General features: G+C 38.4%; 1 protein-coding gene across 4 annotated transcripts; it reads right to left on the bottom strand.

Annotated features, from left to right (window-relative positions):
• Positions 1-9,551: 9,551 nt before the first annotated feature.
• zfh2 (Zn finger homeodomain 2) lies at positions 9,552-20,291 on the bottom strand. 4 transcript variants are annotated; one of them, XM_068378523.1, is made up of 4 exons: positions 20,067-20,268; positions 18,350-19,525; positions 14,771-17,158; positions 9,552-14,521 (listed from the first exon to the last, which is right to left on the bottom strand). In XM_068378523.1, the coding sequence occupies exons 1-4, from the start codon at positions 20,107-20,109 to the stop codon at positions 13,521-13,523; spliced, it is 4,608 nt and encodes a 1,535-aa protein (XP_068234624.1). In that variant the 5' UTR covers positions 20,110-20,268; the 3' UTR covers positions 9,552-13,520. The 4 variants fall into 4 exon arrangements, with proteins under 4 accessions (XP_068234624.1, XP_068234623.1, XP_068234625.1 ...); XM_068378522.1 differs by having other exon boundaries at positions 9,552-17,158; positions 20,067-20,269; XM_068378524.1 differs by having other exon boundaries at positions 9,552-17,158; positions 19,115-19,525; positions 20,067-20,263.
• Between the last annotated feature and the right edge of the window lie 4,447 nt (positions 20,292-24,738).

Raw genomic sequence — 24,738 nt, 5'->3', positions numbered from 1 at the left:
CAATCGACGTATAATCAACAGCAGAATATAAACCAGAGATTTAAAGCCCAGAATGAAGGTATAAGGATGTTTGTGACGCAGGTCATCAACACGTTCTGGGGCTCGGTGCAAACATAAGTGGACATCTAAATTCTTTTCGGAGCTTGTTAAGGAAATGTGACCATAAACATGGTTTAAAGGCCGCTCATGAATGGCAGAGGCAAGGGACAGTGACACTGCCCTATCAAGCAAGACAATGACCTAGTGACTGGCCACACACATACATACATAGACATACCTATACACACACTGTATATACATATATATGTATACACACACACACACACACACATATATATATATATATATATATATATATATATATATATATATATATATTGATCAGCGCCCAAGTCCCTCTCCACCCATGCTAGGACGACCAAAGAGGGCCAGGCAATGGCTGCTGATGAGTCAGCAGATAAACCTATAGGAACCCCCCAATCCCACAAGGATGGTGAGGTTACAGAGACCAAAGAAACTAAAGAGCTTGAGCGAGACTCGAACACCAGTCAGGGACGTTACCGCAACACCAACCACAACCAGTATGTTTTAAACTTAAAACGAGAATATAAAAGCACTAATGAAATTCTCCCAACTCGAAATATAATCCATATAAATTGACAAACTACCACTTTGAAACTAGAATCCTCAGAAAACAAACAAGGAATGGAGAAAGAATTGTACTTATGTAATTAGGGAATAAAGAAATCAAAATAGTTTTTTTTTTTAGGTAGCAAAGAAAAAAAAACTTTAATATCAACACTAGTTTAAGTGTACCTAAAAAGAACTAAACTAATATTTAATTTCGCTAATTTAAGTTTTACTCAATCTCCGTTTCCTAATTACTTTCATCTTTTCGAGAAACAACGAAATCTTATATTCAACTATCTTCAGTGACTTTGTTTATTTGATCTTGCGTAGCCATAGGATTGAATTAGGACCCTTCCAACCAGGCTAAACTCTATTATCAACCATTTCGCAGAAAAATAGTGCTGGCCTAATTCTCTCTCTCTCTCTCTCTCCTCTCTCTCTCTCTCTCTCTCTCTCTCTCTCTCTCTCTCATCTTATCAAGTCCAAGGTTGAACCACGTAAATAAAAACCAATAGTTATCAACAATAGTAATAATGATGTTTTAAGTCTTTCTCAACAATGACACAGGCAATAAAATGTGCGCAAGATTCTCTCTCTCTCTCTCTCTCTCTCTCTCTCTCTCTCTCTCTCTCTCTCTCTCTCTTATCTTATCAACTCCAAGGTTAAACCATGTATATAAAATCCGAGTTATCAACAATAGTAATAATGACGTTTTAAGTCTTTCAGCAATTACATAGGCAATAAAATGTGCGCAAGATTCATTCCCTCTCTCTCTCTCTCTCTCTCTCTCTCCGATCTTACCACCTCCAAAGGTTAAACCATGTAAATGAAATCGCATAGTTATCAACAATAGTAATAATGGTTTTTAAATCTTTTTAAACAATTACACAGACAATAAAATGTGCACATGATATCTCTCTCTCTCTCTCTCTCTCTCTCTCTCTCTCTCTCTCTCTCTCTCTCTCTCTCATCAACTCCAAGTTTAAATCATGTATATAAAATCTAATAGTTATCAACAATAGTAATAATGACGTTTTAAGTCTTCCAACAATTACACAGGCAATAAAATGTGCACAAGATTCTCTCTCTCTCTCTCTCTCTCTCTCTCTCTCTCTCTCTCTCTCTCTCTCTCTCTCTTTTATCCGAAGGTTAAATCATGTAAACGAAATCCAATAGTTATAAATAATAGTAATAATAACGTTTTAAGTCTTTTTCAACGATTGAAATGTGCACAAGATATTTCCTCTCTCTCTCTCTCTCTCTCTCTCTCTCTCTCTCTCTCTCTCTCTCTCTCTCTCTCTCGCATGGTTAAACCATATAAATAAAATCCAATAGCTAATCTCAGAAAGTTAAGTTTATTACAAAATATAAGAAAATAATTAACTACAAATCTATTCTTTTCAGAGAAAGAGAAAACAGAAATAGACAACCGGGAAATCTTTCCCAGACGGGGGGGGGGGGGCTGCTAATGGACTTACCGAATCATATTATCAAAAGAGTGCTACTTATTGAGCCAAATATCATCATCACATATTAGGGTGGCGAGGTATAGCTGAACAGAAAGTAGAGGGAGAAATTGCTGAAACCAATTCGTGGGATAAATCACACTCAGACATGGGGATGAGCAGCACAGGTTAAATGTGCCCAGAAGTAATCTGACACAGGGTTTTCGAGCGTTCGAGAGATGTGCACCAAGGCTGTTTAGTGAGCTGCCATCGTCAGTTCGGATAGTGAAAATTGTGACACATCCAAGATGAGACTCAAAGCTCATCTGATTGCCGACTGCTACGATTAACATGATATAAGTGAAAAAAAACTATAGTGTCTAGCTATACACTTGGAGGCCCTGCTGAGCGGCATGAAAGTGCTGGGGAGGGGCCTAGAAATCAAACTACAAGTAACAATTAAGAGATGCACTGGTTATAAAAAGGACCTACAGAAGATGCCTAAGTCTCTTGGCCGATAGAAAAAGACCACCTTTCATGCTGCTCTTGCCTGCCGTGGAAAAGGACATTAGATCATAATATGCAATTAATTTTAAACAGATTTATCCGATTTCAAATAGCTCTAACCTTTCATTCCAAAAATTACTTAATGTTTATCGACACATGAAAATATGAAAACCTAAAATACTGAATGTCCAATATCATAATCACCAATAAATGCCCGAGTATCTTAAAAACTGAATCAAATTAAATCTTCCGACCTATCAGCGACCATCTCTTAATGATCTTATCATAACCTTAGTCTCATTGTACATTTTTATCTATTCACCTCTCATTTAGACCTGGAATGACAAACAATTCAATCACTGAATAGAAAAAAAAATAAATATATTATAAACAATGGGAAAACGTAAGTTCCAAAGCACAGCTAATGTTACTGTAGGGAATCTTCAAACCTTCCAAGACATTTTCTTTAAATGGTTCGAGTCTAATTTTACCATTCCTAGACCGGAATAATTTTGAGCTATTAAAGAATATATACTATGAAAACCTCATTAACTAATTCTAACCAGATAGGGTCTTATGATACTCATTTGCTTCACGGCAATGTTACTTTGGTATGTAGGAAATCAATTGAAATAACTATTAAAGGTTTAAAGGCCATTCTTGAATGGCAGAGGTAAGTGATAGTGACATTGCCCTAGAGACTGACTATATATACATATGATCAGAGCCCAACCCCCTTTCCACCCAAGGTAGGACCAAGGAGGACCAGGCAATGGCTGCTGATGACTCAGCAGGTAGACCTATAGGCTCCCCCAAACTCCCCATCCAAGCTCACGGGGATGGCGAGGTTACAGCGACCAAAGGCGCCTACCAGGCAAGGACCTTACCAACAGACCACCACAACCATATATATATTTTCATACCATCAACGATGTGTAAGCTACAAACAATGTCTCTCCCCGAAAAGTCATCACTCGTCGTTTTCTTGAAAGAAACTTACTTTAATTAGGACAAATGAAGGCATCTCCCCTACATAATGAAGAGCAACGTGTCTGGCTATATATATATATATATATATATATATATATATATATATATATATATATATATATATATATATATATATATATATCTATATATATATATATATATATATATATATATATATATATATCTATATATATACCTATATCTATATCTATCTATCTATCTATCTATCTATCTATCTATATATATATATATATATATATATATATATATATATATATATATATATTTACCAGACGTGTGACTACTCTGTCTTTCCACATCACTCGGGTAGGTTGAGAGGAAAGAGCCATACCCTGGTTAAAGCTAGTATCCCGAGAGATACACTCGGAAAGCGAAAAAAGTGTGTTGAAGTTAGGAAATGAGGAGGGGTGGGAGGGTTGAATTGTGCGCGAGCGCCTGTATACATATCTAAATATCTAGCCGCATGTATATGATAAATTTTGTTACGAGAGAGAGAGAGAGAGAGAGAGAGAGAGAGAGAGAGAGAGAGAGAGAGAGAGAGAGAGAGAGAGAGAGAGATATTCCATCCATATTTTCCCTATATCTTAAGCAACCATTTTCTGCTATGTCCAACTGGCGGAGCCGCTTCAGCGATTGAGTTACTTCGACGTTGAAATAAGATTACTTTCCATGTTTTAGTAATGCGCCGAGATGTGTCTCGACCAATTTCATTTACAATCAGATCTCTTTAATGCGAACCTCGTTTACTTGTCCATCCACAGCGGAGATCGAACACAACGCTACATTAATGAATACAGCATAACGATTTCTACTCTTCTCAAATGCTAAATGAATATAAATGCTAAATGTTTCGCAGACTTAAAAGTGAAGAAAAAGATGTCTTGGGTTGGCAGAGTTGGGGGTTTTATCTCATTAGTCGGTCTTGCAGAATCGTACGCGATGCCTTCAGTTTTATGCGCGAAATATTCTGGTTTTCAATTACACTGCCGTGAACGAAAAGGAAGAGAATTTCAAATTCTTTAAATTTCACTCCCGTTTTATTTCATCGATTTGACAAGAGAATAATTTCCCTTGCATTTAAAATGTATCCAATGTACATGTAAAGAACAAAACTATTGATATTAAGTAATGACTTATTAGTACAAGCTAAAAAAAATCTTACTTTTAACAATCTTTCATGTACGAACGAAATAATTGGACCTTGAGCCATGTGAAATCTGCGGCAGAGAGAGAGAGAGAGAGAGAGAGAGAGAGAGAGAGAGAGAGAGAGAGAGAGAGAGAGAGAGAGAAAATTGTGTGATCTGCCCAACGGGTCCACCCCTCCAAACCAGGATTCCCCCAGATATCCCTCCTACACTGCCACTAGCTTCGCACCGCTGGCGACTGTCTTCATCCCTACGGGTGCAACCGTTTCTAACCAATCCATTTGTCTTTTTCTTTATATATATATATATATATATATATATATATATATATATATATATATATATATATATATATATATATATATATATATATATATACACGTGTGTATATAAAGGCTACTGTGTTTATGTAAACACACACACACATATGTGAGAGAGAGAGAGAGAGAGAGAGAGAGAGAGAGAGAGAGAGAGAGAGAGAGAGTTATGTAACTTCTAGGTTCCTATTACCTCATATTCAAATTTCAGTTAAAATTTTCAAAACAAAAGGGGAATAATACATGAGCGTACGGATACGAAACATACAGCAATGGAAACACACACACACACACACACACACACCACATTCAGCTACACATCCAACCATACTAAACATTCAGCTACACAAACAGACATATGCCTAGAGCTCGGGAAACACACGCAGCAATTATTCACCTACACAACACATACACCTCCGGAAACACAAAACAAACATTCACCTACACAAACAGACATACGAAACATTCAGCAAGTCTTGGTAACATTTGGCTTGAAATGCGAGTCGAAGATGGTGTTAAAATTGGGTTAATCTCAAGGAGGATGTGGCCTCAATCGAGGGAGTGAGGACAAGCAGTAAGCACAATGGAGGAAGGAAAAACTAACGAAAGCGACAAAAAAATGGAAGACAAGATAACAAATAAATGTCAATAGAACAGGGCACAAAACAACAATTCGTTGATAATAAAGAGCAGTTATGCACTACAATAATTGATGGTAATAAAGGGTTGATATCAAATCCGCCTGCCATAGACATGCTTTGATTATGCAATAAACGGAGGAAAAATTGCACTTTTTTCGATAAAGGGTACATGCAAATGCTGGAACTTAGATCCAGCCTGTTTTGGAAGAATGTTCATGAAATGAAACGCAGAGAGAGAGAGAGAGAGAGAGAGAGAGAGAGAGAGAGAGAGAGAGAGAGAGAGAGAGAGAGAGCCGGTCTCGTGGTGGAGCCTCACTATGTATGTTAACTAGTCCCTCATTTAGCATTTAAAGTTCGTTAAGTCTTTGTGCACTTATTCGCCACTTCCTTGAAGATTAATCATTCTTACTTATTTTTACCTTACGATGGCCTTAATACAATTGTATCCATCTTCCGTTGTCTTCAAGACGCACACAATGACAAGGGAATTACTATGTACTCTGAAGTCAAGCCCTCGTAATGACGTTTTCTTTAAGATAAACAAACACATGCAACTAGTATTCTTACATTACTCTTTTATGCGAAGGAATTTCATTCACTTCATTCATTTTAACATGACTGGTTTGAGAACGGCGCGCTCGCGTGCACAACACTGAGTACTTTCTTATTGACTAGCTGGCTTATAAAACTAGTTGCACTATCTCATTCAGTGACTGTGCCATGTTTTAAATGATATAATTTGTACATGTTTATAAAGGCAAAGTTGGAAAAGAGCTATTTTTTTCTGTAATTACAATTACTGTATGGTAGACTAGGCCTAGAAGGAACATCAACTGTCTGTAACCGACATTGCACTCCGCCACCCACTGCCTCGTTCTAATAGCAGAAACCCGGATTTTCTATGGCTGCTGAATTAACAGAAGCATATGACAACAAAGTTAAAGAAGAATAAAACAACTACACGCATACAATGTGCACTTCGTAAAAATAGGGCAATGACAACCATCTATAAAATAAACAAGGAGCCTAAAGTGGACAAGACGCACCTAACATAGCCCAAGCTCTCAAACTCACTTCCGCTATCCTATTCAGATTTGTTAGATATCAAGAATCCATCATCATCATCTACGCTATTTAGGCAAAGGGCCTCTACCTTCATAATTTTCGAGTACCCAAAAAATAAAGTAAAATGTCTGTTGCACTATCATGCACATTAGAAAAGGCATCTTTTTAACCGTAGGACGCTGATGACTTTACTACCTGGATACCGATGTATGAACTCAGATAAGGTTAAGTTGTTATTTTCGTTACGTAACATGTAACCAATTTACATCAAGGAAAATAAGCGACCTCATTTTTTTTTTAAAGAAACCACTGTTGTGACAGTAAAGTACCGACTTTTTATTTCACAATAAGGAGCAAATAGGTGCAACAACCGTTCTTACTCCTGGTTTTAAGCCAAATCAAAATACACCGTACTTAAATACTATCCTTGAATAAACGAGTGAGCTCTATGGATCGATGATTACACTTAGGATGTCTGTGATTTGAGAATATATTTCTTATGATAAACACACGGAATAGACGTCTGATCAAACCGACTACTCAACACACTTCCTTTTATCGATTATGAACCTACTTTGTTATATGATAAAAAATAGCCTAAGTTTACCTTTTAATCAGTCGAGCGTCCATGACTCGCAGACTGGGGATCCTTACAGATGTCACAATTACTCCAAATATGCCGAATTACGGAAATACGACACTAATAAATAATCCGCCACGGACAACAATGAAACATGTCTACACTAAACGAAGTCGACCGGTCAAATGTTTAACTAAGAAAATTAGAAAATCCTCGAGTATCAATAGCCGGTGAAGCGACCTTATAAACAATGGGTCCGCGGTAGTTATAACTGGCAACTGCCATTGTTTCCCGGTTGTTAAGTAGTTCAACGCTCGTAGTCACACCGAGACAAACTTATTAACAATAGGTTGCACTTGAAGTCATGTAACGTGGTTTTGTTTTTAACTCATTGACATTTTACTTTTTATGAAGACATTCCACTAAAGGCTACGTTGCATCCACAGACTTTACTTACGTTAAGAGCTGGTTTACTAGTCCTATACTACAGGGGAACCATACTCTTTACCGGAGCTTTGCAATCATTTTATAGAGTACATTCCCAGACATTTCACACCGCGTATTGCACGTTAATTGTCAAATTATAAGAGAGAGAGAGAGAGAGAGAGAGAGAGAGAGAGAGAGAGAGAGAGAGAGAGAGAGAGGGCGTGGAGCAGATTAGGAACTGAATATACCAGCGCTCAGAGCCCTAAAGCAGTTGCATACAAAGTATATTGGTGCTTCCAACGTTGTTTTTGTCAAAGATATTTTATAAGCAAAATCTTCTACCGTGATAAAGGATAATTTAAAGGGTTTTACAAGAATAGTTTTCTCAACATTTCCTCGAAAACCAAGAAATTCTACAAGCCACAAGTGAGGGAAAACTTCATATATTTTATTTTTACCAAGATTGAAATAGCATAAAAATATCCAAATGTAAAAACGGGTCACATAACATAAATAGCAAATAACGAAACGTAAACTTACATAGAGAAAACTTGGTATTCAAAATCAAGTATACAAAATAACTTATGAAAGAGGAAAATTAAAATAACTGAGAACGTGTAATAAAATAGTTATAAAAGGGTATAGACTATAGAGGAAGCTATGGTTAGCTAGGGTGAGCAGATATGCCTTCAAAATAGTTTAGTGTTATTGATAACATAATCTGAATACTGTATTAGTTTCAACTAAAGGTAACCAAACAAAATAAAATGTTATACTCAACCTCTGCTTCAGCGCTGAATCGCCTTTGGGGTGTCTCTAGGACTTCGTTGCTTTTGTAGATTCCATGTTTTATATATATATATATATATATATATATATATATATATATATATATATATATACTTTTATATAAATTCTTGACTATGTAATTTTTTCAGGTCAGCTTATTTTTTTTCATGTTTTGTTATATAAAAATTTTATAGTTCAAATTTTATTAGAATACTTTTGTTTATTTGAGAGTAATTCTGTTTCATTACATCTCTATATTTCTAAGTTTATTGAATTTTCATAAATATAATTTACTGAAGCTCTGGAATGCTCTTTTCACATTTGAAACTCAATAATTATTGGCACAATTTATAGTTACCATTCAGCTTTTTGCTGCATATTGTATGAGCTTATCTGCATTTCTTTCATATTCATTATTTTTAGAAAATCTTGTAACTTTGGCCATTATGGGAAAAGAAAACCTTTGTCAGGGCTACATGGAAGTTGAACAGATTAACTTTAAAATTTCAACAAGAAATATTAATCCATATAAAAAAAAAATTAATCTACAGTAATTCATATTGAAGATTGACAATATTACGATAATAAATATGCTACAAAAAAATTATAAAAATTTATGTTACTTTACAAAATCAGTCCATAAAATCCCAAATTGAACCAAATTGCCTTGATCTTAGTGCAGGATTCAAAAGATATATATATATATATATATATATATATATATATATATATATATATATATATATATATATATGAGAGAGAGAGAGAGAGAGAGAGAGAGAGAGAGAGAGAGAGAGAGAGAGAGAGAGAGAGAGAGAGAATATACAGTAGTTAAAAGGTGTCCCTTTACTTTCATCTTCCATGGAGCAGTACAAGGCTTCATTTACAGATAAGTTGTATCAACGACACAATTTAATTTCCTTTTATTTTTTTTTTGTGATTTTCCTTAACTTAAATTCAAGAATTAGAAAAAAAAAACTTGATATATACTTTCGAGGTTTATTTTTATCACTAGTTTCCCACATACGTACAGGAAATGATCAGAATGTTGCTAACTCAGTAATATACAACAAAACACAACTGTCTCTTTTTTTAAACTAAATAATATATGAATAAAATATAATACAAAAGAGGAAAGAATAAAGACAATGGAAATAAAATAAATGTACAACAGAAAATTATATACTTTGACCGGTTTCAGGTATAGGCTGTACAGTAAGCACAACAGACATTGGGACTTAGCTTAGAGGTGTGGTCATAAAAATAATAATTATAATAATAATAATAATTATAATGATATTTTACAACATAACACAATGGCATCTTCCTGCTAGCAAGAAAATGCCATAACTATTTACAACATAATATAACACATATAAATACCAAAAGCTAGTAAATACCATCATCTTTTCATCTTTTTTTCTGTTTATAGTGGACAAAGTCAGATTGATGTGGCTGATAAAATGATTACAACAATTATTATTAATGTAAAAATATAAGGAACACTCACATATACGGCAATATTGAGACAATCTCCACCTGGGCGAGAGCCAGACAATCCTAACTTTACGGTTACTTCATTATTATTATTACTATCATTATATCAGTACTAACAGTATTTCAGATATTCACATTCAAATAGGAACTTTGCGATTCATTTCAGTTATATAAATAATTTTTTTTCCAAAAAAGCGAGGAACCGTTGTTTTATGATATAGTCAACTCCAGTTACAAAAAGAGAATGAAAATAAAAACACCGACCCAACAAAATTACTCATTAACGAAAAGAAAACATCTATGATAGCATTAACCTTCACATGCCTTCTTGGCCATACAATGGACAAGGCATAACAAGTAGCCTATAATGTGTGCTCTTTCTGGCTACACAAAACAAAATTTGAACTGGTTTTACTTCAAGAAAATAATAGTAATAATTTGAATGAAACTCGACCCAAAACAGTAACTGGCCAACTTCGAGTCTGACACATAAGGTGGCATTCGCCTTGTAATGAAATATTCACAACCACCATTATTCGCAAATCAAGAAAATGGCCATTTCCAAATTACAAATTGAAACATAGTATCCGAAACTGCCGAAAAAGCACCAATTCTCTATCGCTCTACTGTAGTGAGGAATGATCCCTTATATATTAAAAGCTGTCAAGCACCAACAGCCCACACACAAACGTGGGTTCTGAACCACAGTGACACTAGAAGAGAAAATAATGCAAAGGAATGGCTCGCGAAGCAAACCATGAAAACTTCGTTAGTATAGTACGTGGAACTTGAAATACTTTCATAATGTATGTAAAAAAAATTCTTCGTTAGTTTCGGACACGATGTTGCAAATTGTCACTACACAATATTAAGACAACAGAAACAAAACTGCCACCCGATATCGATTGCAAGATTGATATACTCTTGTAGGAGTCATCCCTAAAAAAAGACAGTGACCCCCTTTTTGTTTTTAGTAAAAAGCCAGTTTTAGCTGGAAGGAACTTCACGTGTTGACAGACGCGGGAGTAATACAAACATACAAACACACTTACACATACAGTTAAATGAGGTCGAATTAGCAATTTCTGGGCATATATATTATCTTACAACTTCTATCCACCCTCCCAAATGTTCTTATGGCATAAGAACTTAGAAGTAAATATACTATGGCCACGAATAATTTTTTTTTCCAACCAAGACACATGAAAAATAAAATGCATATTGTATGATGACAGTGGACCCAAAATTGCTAATTTGACCTCAAAGTCTTGCTTAGCCAGAGAGGTGCAAAGGCTGCCTTAGTACCGGCCACCCAAAGATGACGTAATAATCCTTTTGCTTTACTGTAAACTATAACCCTCATTAATGACTCTTTTGAAGGTTACCAGTACTAAAGAAGGTCCTAGTCTCCCAATGGCTGTTTTCTTCGTTCGGCAAAATATGTGCGAGGTAGAGTGCGGGAGCTTCAATGACCCAAGTTGTAATGTTCAAAGCTTTTCAAGCTTCACAACAAAGCCGACTTTCTTCATCTTAAATGTAGGTAAACGTGCAAGTGTTACAGGCAAACAGGACACATGTCCTTCACTTGAATTTCAATGAAGTACAAAACCTTGTGATAAACTTATGGCAAGTACTGTTATCATTCTACATTTATTCCTCTTCCCACTTTAAGCTCTGAGGTCTCTTTAAAACGTAATTTTACATATATATACATTCACTAGGCTGAGTGCGTAGTTAGCATCACAAAAACACCAAAAATGTTCCATTATATAATGACATATCTATAAATAAGCGAAGAACATTACAACCCAGTGTTTACAACTTATATTTGACGGTCAAAACACCTTACTCCCCATCTGGGAAAATGTACAATACATACAATTGCATGGGTACACCGAACGTAATTTTGTAGTTTGTATATTACATCTATTGTAAAGGTATAGAATGCATTATGATTACTGTAAGTAATATACAGATCAAATGAATAAGCTTGAGTTATTACTATTTTGTGATGTGAAATGCTGATGATAGTCAATCAGGTCTGGTATTCCATGTATAATGTTATTCAATAGTGAGTTTTGAAAGCCTTCTTATTTTTTTACACTTTAGTTGGGTCGGTTAGATGTGGAAGACTGGTGAGGAATCTATGGTCGAGTTTTGTTTGCTTACACTCGTGATTATCTGCTTTATAATCTCAGGAACCTGTTGCTTGTGGTAGATACAAAGAGATTCATACACCCTAGTGACCTAGATTCGAAGTTACACCAATAGCTTTGAGGGCCTAAATGACTGGATACAAACACAGTGAGCCTTTCAGACGTCACTAAATCGTTTATGTTAACAATTTGTCTTAGCTTTTTTCTTGCAGTAACTGAGAATCTGTGTCAATAAGATGAAAGAAAGTGGCGGCTAAAACTGTTCAAAGAAGGTTGCAAGCTATAGCCTAAGTACCATCTCTAAAAGCTGTACTAATTTAAATGCTATTTTTACAATTATTTGATATCAACTGCATGTTATAAACAATTTTCAAAATAAAAAGATCTACTGATTGTTTTAGGCTTTTTTTTACACTCTAAATGATACTGAAAATAATAATTATACTTTCTGAAACACTGATCACGTGATTAGCATAAAAAGTGGTAGGAACATTAACTAGCAAGTTAGTGTACAGCGTATTATTATTAATAATATTAATTATGGTGCGAGACAATTTTTAAAGAGTACACTCAATTCATATGCTTTGATGCGAGGTATTGTTAGTGTTTCACCATTAATAGATTTTATACTCTATGATCTACCAACCTGACGCAGTTCTAGAGTCCTAGACCACTAGAGGATTACACAAAAATTACATAAAACCAGCTCTAGTGAAGATTTTAAGGCCTCAAACTTAAAAGTAAGGCCTGAACTCCGGAACTTTCGTAACTTTGTAAAAATGCCATCATAACATCAACACATTTAAGCTACAACTTCTCTCTCCACGAGTAAGTATCAGGTCTGTATTATTTTCACCCTTGACTGTGTCTAGGGTTTAACACATACACAGGAGTTGACAAATAGGAATCCAGACAAGCGAATGAACACAGGGGAGGGAGGGCTAGGCAGCAAGAGCAGCAGGTCGAACAAGCGTGAGCCTGCTAGGGAGGATAAAGCGTGACAGGGGCCAACATGTATAATAAGGCTCTTTTCCCCAGCCAGGCGTGCCTGGGATGCCGCTAGAGCTCACTTCCAAGCGATATATTAAAATTCATACACACTGATATTAACAACTGGCCTACATGGACAAGCCAGAGAAGAATTGTGAGCAGATGGAGTCAAAGTGGCAGTGGTACCCCTTGCAGGCCTGGCCGGGGGTGAGCAGGGTAGGGCAGGGTAGCAGCAACCGTGAGGGCGGCGCTAGGTGGTGTGCAGGCTGGCAGGACGGGCCACGAGCAGGTGCAGGTAGTGATCACAGGGATGGGGGACCGCTACTCACCAGCGCCGGCCATCATGGCATGTTGAAGTAGCGGGTGCGGCGCCCCTTGCAGCCCCCCGAGACCCATCTGGTGGTACACCTGTTGAAGTAGCTGCAGGCGACTTACGTCATCATTGTTGTTGCTTCCACCTGGACCAACCTTCCTATCATCACTGGCAGTAATACCAACAGTAGCTGGAGGTGATCCAAGTGCCATTAACTGGGCCATTTGGAGCTGGTGTGCTAAACCAGCTGCTGGTGTCAACGATGAGGGTTGTTTGTCAGAATCAGCCGACAATGAACTCAAACTACTGGTTAGACCAGCCACCTCACTCTCCTCTTTTACTTTTTCTAAAAACATTTTCATATTTTCGATATGTGAGCGCGTAAACAAATGGTCCTGCACGGAATACTTATGGCTGTACTTAAAATTACATACTTTGCACTCCTCAGGTGGCTTAGGACCTTCAGGCTCAGTGCCAAGCATTTTTTGCAAAGCCAATTTAGCCTTCTTTTCTTTGGCCCGCGCATTTTGGAACCACACCTGCACCACACGCTTGGCTAACCCTATTTCCCTCCCTAGCAACTCACACTCTGCCATGGTTGGAGTCTTGTAATCATGGAACACACTCTTCATTATCTTGACCTGAATTGCTGACATCTGGGTTCGGAACCGCTTACTGGCTGAATGAGGTCCTCCTGGTCGAGCAGAACTAGTAGTGGAGGAGGCAGGTGAGGTGGGGTTACTTTCAATAATAGTTAATGATAAATCACCATCTTCAGGCTCTCCCACATCTAGATGATAACATTCATCATCAGAGTGGTCTCCTAAATGGTCACTGGTATCTAAAAAGGATGAATCAAACCCCAAAGGTCGCACCATCTCCAGGGGCTTACTGAGATCTAATGGGCTCTCACCTTCTCGCCGCGCACCATCCGATGCTAGGTTGACATCATTGAGGTATCTCCGGATTGCTTCCTCATGGTACATGGCAATTGAATCTTCAGGAACTTCTGGGGAGGAGAAGAAAGAAGAGGGCATCACTTGAGAAGCTTGAGTTGAAGAAGGAGTTGAAGACAGGCTGAAGTTCCCAACACCAGAATCTTCTACATCAGGCAGTGCATCAATATCCACATCTCCCTTAGAGTACTGATCGGCGTGCTTAGTAGAAAGGTGCGATTCAAGAGCAGATTTTACTTTAAAGATAGCAGGACAGAAGGGGCATTTTTTATTAATGACTTGTGCATGAGCTCTAAACTGACCTTTTCTTTCTCTCGCTCGAGTGTTCTGGAACCAGACTTGGACGACCCTCTTCTTGAGACCCACTTCTTGAGCTATTGTTTCCAACATCTTTCGCGAAGGATTTGCTTCTAACTGGTACTTTTGGTAGAGGTAGTCAAGTTGCTCTGGCAGAATAGTAGTGCGGAGCCGTTTGTCCCGCTGACCTTCACTACTCCCTAGGACAAGATCCCTTTCATCCTCACTTTCATCAGTTTTACGCTTTAGAGGTGAGGCAGGAGGTAGCAAAGGACTGGGCTGAGGTGGGGGTATTGCTAGAGGAAGTTGATGCTGAGGTGGTGGCTGTGACTGCTGCTGTTGTTGCTGTATACTGGTAAAAGGAGAGTCTGCACCCTTGTTTAGAAAGAGAGCTGGATTCATTAAATGCACAATCTGATGTTCTCGCCACTGTTCAAACCTGTTAAAAACCAAACTACACTTATCACACTGGTATGTCTCGGTTGTAGATTTATTATCCAAGCTACCAGACTGCTGTGATGACTCTGTAATGCTGGAATGATTAGAATTTTCATCATTATATAATGCTGCAGCTTGGGCAGCTGCTGCTTGTGCCTGTGCAGAACGCTTGGCATCTTCTTCCTTGAAGCAATGGGTCTTTTGATGTCTTATGAGCTCATAATACCGCTGGAAGACAAGCAAGCATTTTTTGCACTGATAATTTAGACCTGGTGTTCTTGTGAATCTTCCTGCACCTTCATCATTGGGGTCAAGAGGTGGTTGGTTTTCATAAACTTTGCGTGCCTTTTGACGAGCATTTTGAAACCAGACCACAATAACACGAGGAGAAAGGTTGAGCAGCTTAGACAAATACTCCAGATCATCATCCTTGGGATAGGCATTATTTTCAAAAAACTCTTGTAGCACCTTAATCTGGTAGTCAGTGAAACGGGTGCGATTTGCTCTCTTGCCTGTTATTGAGCTGGAAGAGGTAGGGGTCTGGGGTGCTGATGGAAAGGACAAATGGGGTGGTGTGGGACTCACACCTGAGCTTGGAGGAATAAGGCCAGAACTAGGAACTGTGGGTGGTGTATGAGGCAGCTTGTGGGCCAGCATAGGATTGGTCTCGAGCTGAGAGGTAATGAGTGAAGTGAGGGAAAGCGACGTCTGAGGTGAAGCCAAGGATGTAAATGATGGTGTTGCTGGCAGTCCTAGGGGTGATGATGAAGCAGATGAAACCAGTTGTGATCCACCACCCACCTGTGATGATGGTTGAGATGGATGTGGTGGCAGAAGTGGCTGTGGATTCAATTGTTCACGCTGTTCCCTTAGCTGTTGCTCTCTTTGATGATCCCTTTGATGTTGAAACAAATGCTGCTGGCTACTGGGGCCTAGAGACCCACCTACGCTATCCCCGTTCTTTTCTTGTACTCGGCTATTGTCTTGTGTAAAACTAGGAACTTTGTTGAGCGGGGACACAACACTGGCACAGTCTAAATTAGACTCCTCTTGCTCCTTTGAGATATGATCAATACTTTTATCTTCTTCGCGTGTAGAGTTTAGGGCAACAATCTCTCGTGCCTCATCAGGGTTAAGAGGCATTACTTTTGCCTCACCTGTCTTTTCATACTCCTCCAAGTTAAGTGTGGTGGACGGCGGAATGCTGAAATTATATGGGGAGTCTTTACTGCGTTGTCGTTCCTTAAAAAGTGTATTTCTAAACCAGTGTTTTATTACCTTTGGAGGCAGTCCACTTTGCTTTGCCATGTCATTTATTTGGTCCTCAGTGGGGGAATTGTTGATGTCAAAATGAGCCCTTAAAATCTTGAGTTGTTCATCTGTAATACGTGTTCGAGCTCTTTTTTGCTGCGCTGCAGCAGCAGCAGCGGCAGCAGCAGCATGTTGTTGTTGCTGCTGCATAAGCTGTTGTTGCTGTTTAAGAAACATACAAGGGTCTCCCTGCAATCCTGAAGGCCCAGAGGTAGGTGAACTTTGTTGTTGCATGTTGCTAAGGGCTACATGGTCAAACATATGTGGTGGCAACATGGGCATAAGAGGTGGGTGTAAGTTCATAGCAGCAAGTGGGTTGAGTTGAAGAGGCAAACCTGCCAAGCCCAATCCCGCCATCATCATGGGATTGAACTGCATCTGTTGCATCTGAGCTGCTGTTAGGGCATTAAGTGCTGCTGCCATTTCTGCCATCTGTGGAGGTACATTCATACCCTGGTCTGCAGCAGGAGAGACAGAAGGGGCGGTGGTTGAGGTGGGAGTTACACCAGGGGTTGGAGTTGTATGAGAGGTTGGTGTAGCCGCTGCGTCGCTCCTGCTCCCTGATTCGGCCTCTTTCTCTCTCTCATCTGAAGTTCCCTTCTCTCCCCCCTGGACAATCTCCGCATCTCGGCCTCGCTCGTCATCTGTAAGAGCAGAGGGTTCGCTACTAGAGGAGTGTCGACTAGTATTGTATTCTTTACGATATTCATCTGAGAATTTCTTAAGATAATCAAAAGGTACACATGACTTATGAATTTCTTCTAAATGGGCCTTTAATACCCATACACTAGAAAATTTTTTAGAACACTGAGGACATTTAGATTTACTAAGTTCTGGTAAATTAGGATTAGATTTATATTTAGAGTCCTCACAATTCCCATCATCAAGGGATTTTGATTGATAAGGTTGTTGAGATTCAACATACTGAACTACTAGATCAAAGCCAAAGCTTTCTAATAAGTGCTTGTGTAGGCGTGAAGACTTTCTGAAAGGTACAGTGAATCTAGAGGTAGAGAGAGATTCTATGGAACATTCAGATGGAGAGAGAGAGCGGTCATGGGCCGGAGTCTGAGGCAGGTTAGCGGCGCTGGCTTGGCAGAGGGCTACCCATGCAGTATCCAGGGCAACTGAGGCGTTACTGACGGAGTGAGGAAGGACGTTCAGTTGAGGAGGCAACAAACCACATAATACAGCATGTTGAGCTCCCTGTTCTGCAGTACTCCACACACCGCCACAGCGTCCACAGCTTCCCTGAGCACTGGTGCTGCGGGATGGGGAAACATGGCGTGTTGTTGGTGTGACTTGAGGTGTAGATGGGGAATGGGTATTGTTAGGTTCATGAGACTGGGCAGGAGATGGTTGTGGTGTACTGGTAGGTATAGGTGAATGGTCAACTAGTGTTCTTGGATCATGACTGGCTGTTGGTAAATAATCTGGGAGTCTGGCAGTGCGAGATTGATGAAGCACAGATCGTAGGTGAATATCTAAGGTGGACTGCTGTGAGTATGCTACACGGCACACATGACATCTGTATGGTTTATTCCCTTCCTCGTCCCCTAACCCAGACCCACTGATCCCAGGATGTCCAGATTGGCTTTCACCCAAGGGCATATTCCCACCCTCTAAAATCCCTGCTTCTGATTGAATATTACTACTGCTTGAAGAGCCTTTGAACTCCTTATCCTGCATTGCTTTTTTAAGCTTGTGTAAATGACTCACTGAATTATAATGAACAAGCAAAATATTCTTTTGAGTGAATGATTCTTTACATACATCACATTTATAAGGTCTATTGGGGTCTAAGTATTTCTCCATAGGATATGTAAGTTTCTCACCCCGTCTGTGTAGCAGTGTCTTCTGATGAACAGTAAGGTAACTCTGTCTGGTGAAAGCAACTCTACACCGATGACACTTATAGCGCCTTGCTGGATCACTATAATTGTCCAATGCCATTGTATCTGAGTTCAAATAATCCTCAATTGCTTGTTGATGAGGTGGAAGTGGTGGTTCCTCTATACGTGGTATTTCTTCTATTTCATCATCTTTATTTGATTCTCGTCGCAACAATGCAGTTGTGTTAGGATCAAGGACAGGCCCAGCCCCTGCCCCTACTGGAGCTCCAAATATAGAAGCCTGAAACTGATGCTTTTCTTCTGTAGTTAATTCTGGGTGATCTGTACTGACATGCTTCTGTAGTGCTCCCAAGGAACGGAAATTCCGATGACACAAAAGACACTTAGTTGCATCTCTTATTGCATGATACTGTGCATGCAACTGCAATTTTTCAACAGTCTTAAATGCAAGGGAACATTGCTGACATCGGTATTTATATACATGACGCTCCGATACTGCCACTGATGGTCTGGGGGCTGCACCATGAATCTCTCTGAAGTGACTATGGAGAGCCTGAGCTGTAGGGAAATACTGATTGCACCCTTTTTTCCAACAAAGATAGCCAGGACCTCTTGGTGTTTCTGTAACTGGTAAATGACCCATTGCTGTTTGATGTGCTAATAAATCCTCTACACTGCCACATGCCACACCGCACACACCACATTCCTCCGGCTCTCGGCCCACGTTCCGCTCTTCACTTCGCTTACCTGCACCACTTGACTGATTATCTTCTGTTTTAACATGTCGTTGTGAATGGTGTTCCTGAGGTGTCGAGTGATGGTCTGACTGCTGCTGATGATGCTGCTGCTGATGATGTTGCTGAGAGTTATGGTCTTCGTCTTCTTCATCTTTGGAGGCAGCAGCGCTTAGCTTGACCAACAGCAGAAGTCGTTGCAAGCCATCCGCATTAACAGAATGGACATTGATGGCATGTTTCTCGAGGGCATTCATATCAGGGCAAGCTTCTTCACACAGAGGGCATCTCAATCCAGCTTTCTTTTCGCCGCCATGATCAGCATCCACATGATGCTGCAGACCTGACTCTGTATCGCACGTGAAGTGGCAGAAAGGGCAGGCGTGGACTTGATCCGGGGATCGCCCTTCCTCTTTGGTCTCTTCTGTGAGGGAGAGAAGAGAAGAAGAATGCTTCTATTAGTATACAGCTGTGACCCAAGTTCATTACAATGGAAATCATTCATAGGGAAAACAATGTACATCTTACAAAATAATAAACTTATGTAAATTATATTAAATAATTAAATAATAAAAAAAAAATCACAAACAACTATAAAAGAACTGCTCTGAAAAATAAATTTTTAAAAATTAATCACTGTAAAAAGAAAAAAATGTTAGAAATATAAAAAATTATTCACTGTAAAATAAATAATCAGATAAAGAATTAGTATAACAACAAGAGCAGTATCATGAAACAAGATAAAAACAAGCAAATAATGTGTTTAAGGAAAAATACTTTGCTGACATCAGACCCATCTATATACTTTGACCTGTATGCAATTGACAGTCATAAATTAAAATAAAACAATTTACTTCCTGTTCATATAATAAACTAATACACAGAAAAAAATAGAAATTAAAATAATAGAGAGGTTGGAAAGGTTGACTTGAATATTATTATTGGGATAAGGATTGTATATTTACCTAAAATCACATGTTTCCGCGCAATATTTTTTACCCTCATCATTCTTGGGCAACTAAAACTTTTCAATATAAATTTCTTCCTTACTAAATGTAAAAGACAACATAGTTACACAGTTATATTCTGCAGCTCTTCAACGACTTTTTTCTTTATTTTTAAAATTTATTTTTAGAGTCCATTTATTTCAAAATTTAATTTTCCTTAAATGAAAAAAATATTTTCTAATAACCACTCAAGTTTTTGCCCTTCATTTGCATTCAAATTATGACACACTACCTTCCTTCTAATTTTTAAAAAAAATCATATTTTTTCTGAACACCAAAGCAATTTCACACGGAATGCAATTTCTAACGAAAGGTCGCCAACCAAGTAATTTGCAATGACGCCGCCGTAGCACAAACGAGATCACGGTTGCAATGTCTTGTTGACCAAGACTAACGACCGACTGAGCGATGGAATATAACAAAGAGGCTTCACTGTCTCTTCCTAAACCAGTTAATGATCTAAATGACATTAAGGCTACACAGCGTTCGGACCAGAGTTTAAGCTTAGTGTCCGGCCTCATTAGGGGAATAAGAGAGGAAGTTATACTTCGTGGTGAACACGAGAGAGAGAGAGAGAGAGAGAGAGAGAGATGACGCATTAATATATTAACACAAATTATTTCCTTGACATAACGCTTGACTTACTTGCAAAACACAAACTAAGAACGACCCTAAAAGGGTGATTAAAGTAACCAGCATAATTCATATAAACAAACCACATTCAAAATTTTCAAGTAAAACGAGAGATATAAAATCGAATGTTATAAAAAAAAAACGATGATCGGAAGTGAACATGGATGAAAAACAGAAAAACTAACTGCGAAACAGAGCGACTGTTCCAAGTGTTGACGTATGGCTTCTTGGACACTCCTGGGTGCAACCTGGGACTACTACCCATCCCCATTCCTACCATCAGTATGGATTCCAAGTATTAGCTAATCCGGGGTGGAAAGGCAGACCAAATGAGTGCGGATACTAACAATAATGACAATAATAATAAGGAAGGGATAGTATTTGATATAAAGATGATATTAAATCAAAATTCTAAATAACGCTAATGTTTACTCTCTCCAAAAGACCGTGAATCAGCAACACAAATGTAAAGAGGAATTTCACACTTTTTTTTTTCCTTATAAGGATTCATTACCGCAGTCAGAAGTATGCGACAGAAGTTACAATCGCTGATGAGAGAGAGAGAGAGAGAGAGAGAGAGAGAGAGAGAGAGAGAGAGAGAGAGAGAGAGAGAGAGTTGAAGTTGCATCATAATTTTCATGTAGAGACAAATCGCGTTAATCTGTACAGTGTACGGAGGCAATAACCCACTAAGAAATACGAAGACTAATGTTCACCTTAAGACCCCGGCTAGCTAACAAATAAATATGAGAGAGAGAGAGAGAGAGAGAGAGAGAGAGAGAGAGAGAGAGAGAGAGAGAGAGAGAGAGAGAATGTGTTAACCACAATCTCTAGATATCAACACGAAAGCAAGGACAACTAATTGCATCGATTTCCACAAAATGACACAGTACCATAGACGGAGAGGTAGAAAAAAGGGGGAAGAGCGGTGGGGAAAAAGGGGGAAGAGAGGTAGATAAAAGGGGGAAGGGAGGTAGTAAAAACGGGGAAGGGAGGTAGATAAAAGGGGGAAGGGAGGTAGAAAAGGGGGAAATGAAGTAGAAAAAAGGGAAATGAAGTAGAAAAAAGGAGAGAAGGGGGTAGAAAAAGGGGGAAGGGAGGTAGAAAAAAGGGGAATTGAGGTAGAAAAAAAAGGTGGAAAGGGAGGTAGAAAAAAAGGGGGGGAGAGAAAAACCTCCCAAAACCCTGAGAGAGTGAGGCGCCACCATGGACGGCTCTGGCCAATTGTAATCATAAAGATATTAAGTGATATGTCCTTGGCACGTTTAATAGCTGTACATTTTAGCCACACGATTCAGAATTAGCTCCAAAGGGATTTCTTTTGGGGGAGAATTATATGGGGAAGATTAGCTCACTTCCTGTACCCGACTCCTTCCATAAGAGACACGTACGTTCTGAGGACATTTAGAAAAAACGTGCGTATCCTGTTTAGGCATTTCCAGTTTAGTCAGCATTCAAAGGTAATTGATACCATAGGAAAGAGTCCGGCAATAAGCAATTGTTGAATCTAATAATGATCTAGCGGTGGTTTCGTAATTAATATGCATTAATCAAATGCACATGATTATGAGAAATTCAAAGAGATCAATAGCACCAGTGTTATGATCATAATACCTGTTGGGCAAAGGGGGCATTGAACCTAATCAAAATCTACGAGCCAATGAAGAGAGAGAGAGAGGAGAGAGAGAGAGAGAGAGAGAGAGAGAGAGAGAGAGAGAGAGAGAGAGAGAGAGAGAGAGAAGAGAATAAAAGAAAAACGAAAAACCCATAACCCATAACCTCGAAAGATAAAAAGAACCTACAAGAAATAAACAAACAGAACTGAGCTTATCTTTACCAGCACGCTCATACAAATACAATCAACAACCATAGCTCTGAGAGTAATGAAAACAACCTCGGCCACATAACACTCGCACGCAACATTCTACACATTTGCAACCTTGTGCACATAACACAACACGAACATCATTACAAGCAACAGCAAACGAACCACGAGGTGAGGTTTAGCAGGAAAAGCAGCAGCAGCAGCAGCAGCAGGCAGCAGAAGCAGAAGCAGACAGTGCAAGGCGAGCGGCTAGTAATCTCACCTAATGAGTAGTAATGAGATCAAACTGGGGATGGCCCGCACCCTGCTAGCACAAGTATGAGAAATGAGCAGGAAAAAGAAACACAAGTTTAAGGTCTCTCTCTCTCTCTCTCTCTCTCTCTCTCTCTCTCTCTCTCTCTCTCTCACACACACAAATATACATACTCATATAAATACACCTATATACACATATCGAGAAGCCAATACTTTCAAACACAAATTTAATCTCTCTCTCTCTCTCTCTCTCTCTCTCTCTCTCTCTCTCTCATACACACACAAATATACATACACCTATATACAGATATCGAGAGCCAATACTTTCTATAACAGACTATAATCTTAATAAAGTTTTAATGCCAACATTATTTTTACAATTATTAAATGTGACGCTACTTAGAAATAATATCAAGATAAATTGACTAAAAAGTAAATATTCTACGTGGAGATTAATTTATATTTGGCCGAAAAATAAAGTTTTAAAATAAAAAATATTGGCCATCAATAGAACACGAAAACGCTACGTTGAATTAAAACAAAAACGGAGAATGAAATAAAAAAAAGTAATAATAATACCTTAGTTCCGATTCTAATAACTTTGAAATCCAAACCCGTAACAATATAATGCAATAGCACGACAATGGGCTAATAATTCTCTATCTTCATCAATAAATGATGGTTACTGGGGACCGGTGGGCTCATAATTACAGCCTTTGATCGACAGGTGTCTCACTAAAATAATATCAACAACAGCTAAGAATTACACAAACCTCAATTATTGACTTCCGTTACTTTTAGACACAAAGTAATAAAAAATCTAACATTCTTATATTTAATTATATTAGATTTTGAAATCTTGAGTATATGTCTTTATATAAAACTCATTTGTAAATAAATATGCATAGTTAATAATGTTAGGATATATCAACGGGTAACTATTTAGTCAAGCAACGTGGATGTTAAATTCTCTGCAATACTGAACCAAGACATGATATTGTGTAGAGTTTATTATTTAAGAAATGAAGATTCAGCAACAAACATGTCTAAAACCCATTGATTTATTCTATAATACTTCAGCAACATAATGAATTAGGTCAGGTTTTTTTTTTTTAAACATATAATCATGGGTTAAGGCTAAACCTACCAAAAGTTGACATAACAAATTTTGTCCATAGATACAACCAGCTTTATTGATTGAAGGATGCACCGCGGAGGTGAAGAAAGCGGAAATCTTGACTAATCACTTTATCAATACGAGGACAGAGAGAGAGAGAGAGAGAGAGAGAGAGAGAGAGAGAGAGAGAGAGAGAGAGAGAGAGAGACCTATTGTCATTGACTGTATTTCCGTTTAAGAGAACATGCCTCCGGCTAATTACCTTTTCGCCATGATTATTGCTTAGACTCGTCCTAAATGACTTGGGGCTTTGATTACTTCCATTCATTTGGGCCTACGTTTGACCCTTATGGCAAGGAAGCATAAGCATAAAAATCGGGGGAGACCTCGAGGGGGGGGGGGGGGAACAAACACAAACCCCCTCGAGGGGAAAACAATTGCCGATCAATGACGGGGAGGCACATAGAATCCGACACCTTTCTCATGCCCTTAATTCAGCCTTCAAACCACAAGGCGATCCTACTTAACGAAAACAATCACACAACGCTTGCTCTATTGGAGCTTCGATTGATAGGAACAGACATGCCAATAATCATTTATAATTATTATTTTATGTTTAGATTTAGACTGAATACCAAATACAAAGTTACATATAACATTTTCACATTCATATATGAAAATTTCGATATTATATTGAATGCTAAGAAACAAAACGGTAAAAATCAGATACAATGTCTATATATAATCTTGGAAACAATAATACGCGAAGCTACAATGCAAAAAGACCGAAGGAAATCATG

The sequence above is a fragment of the Palaemon carinicauda genome, chromosome 8, assembly GCF_036898095.1.
Source record: "Palaemon carinicauda isolate YSFRI2023 chromosome 8, ASM3689809v2, whole genome shotgun sequence".
Taxonomy (NCBI): Eukaryota; Metazoa; Arthropoda; class Malacostraca; order Decapoda; family Palaemonidae; genus Palaemon; species Palaemon carinicauda.
The sequence above is the reverse complement of the archived record's forward strand: the minus strand, read 5'-3'. Positions and strand labels throughout refer to the sequence as shown.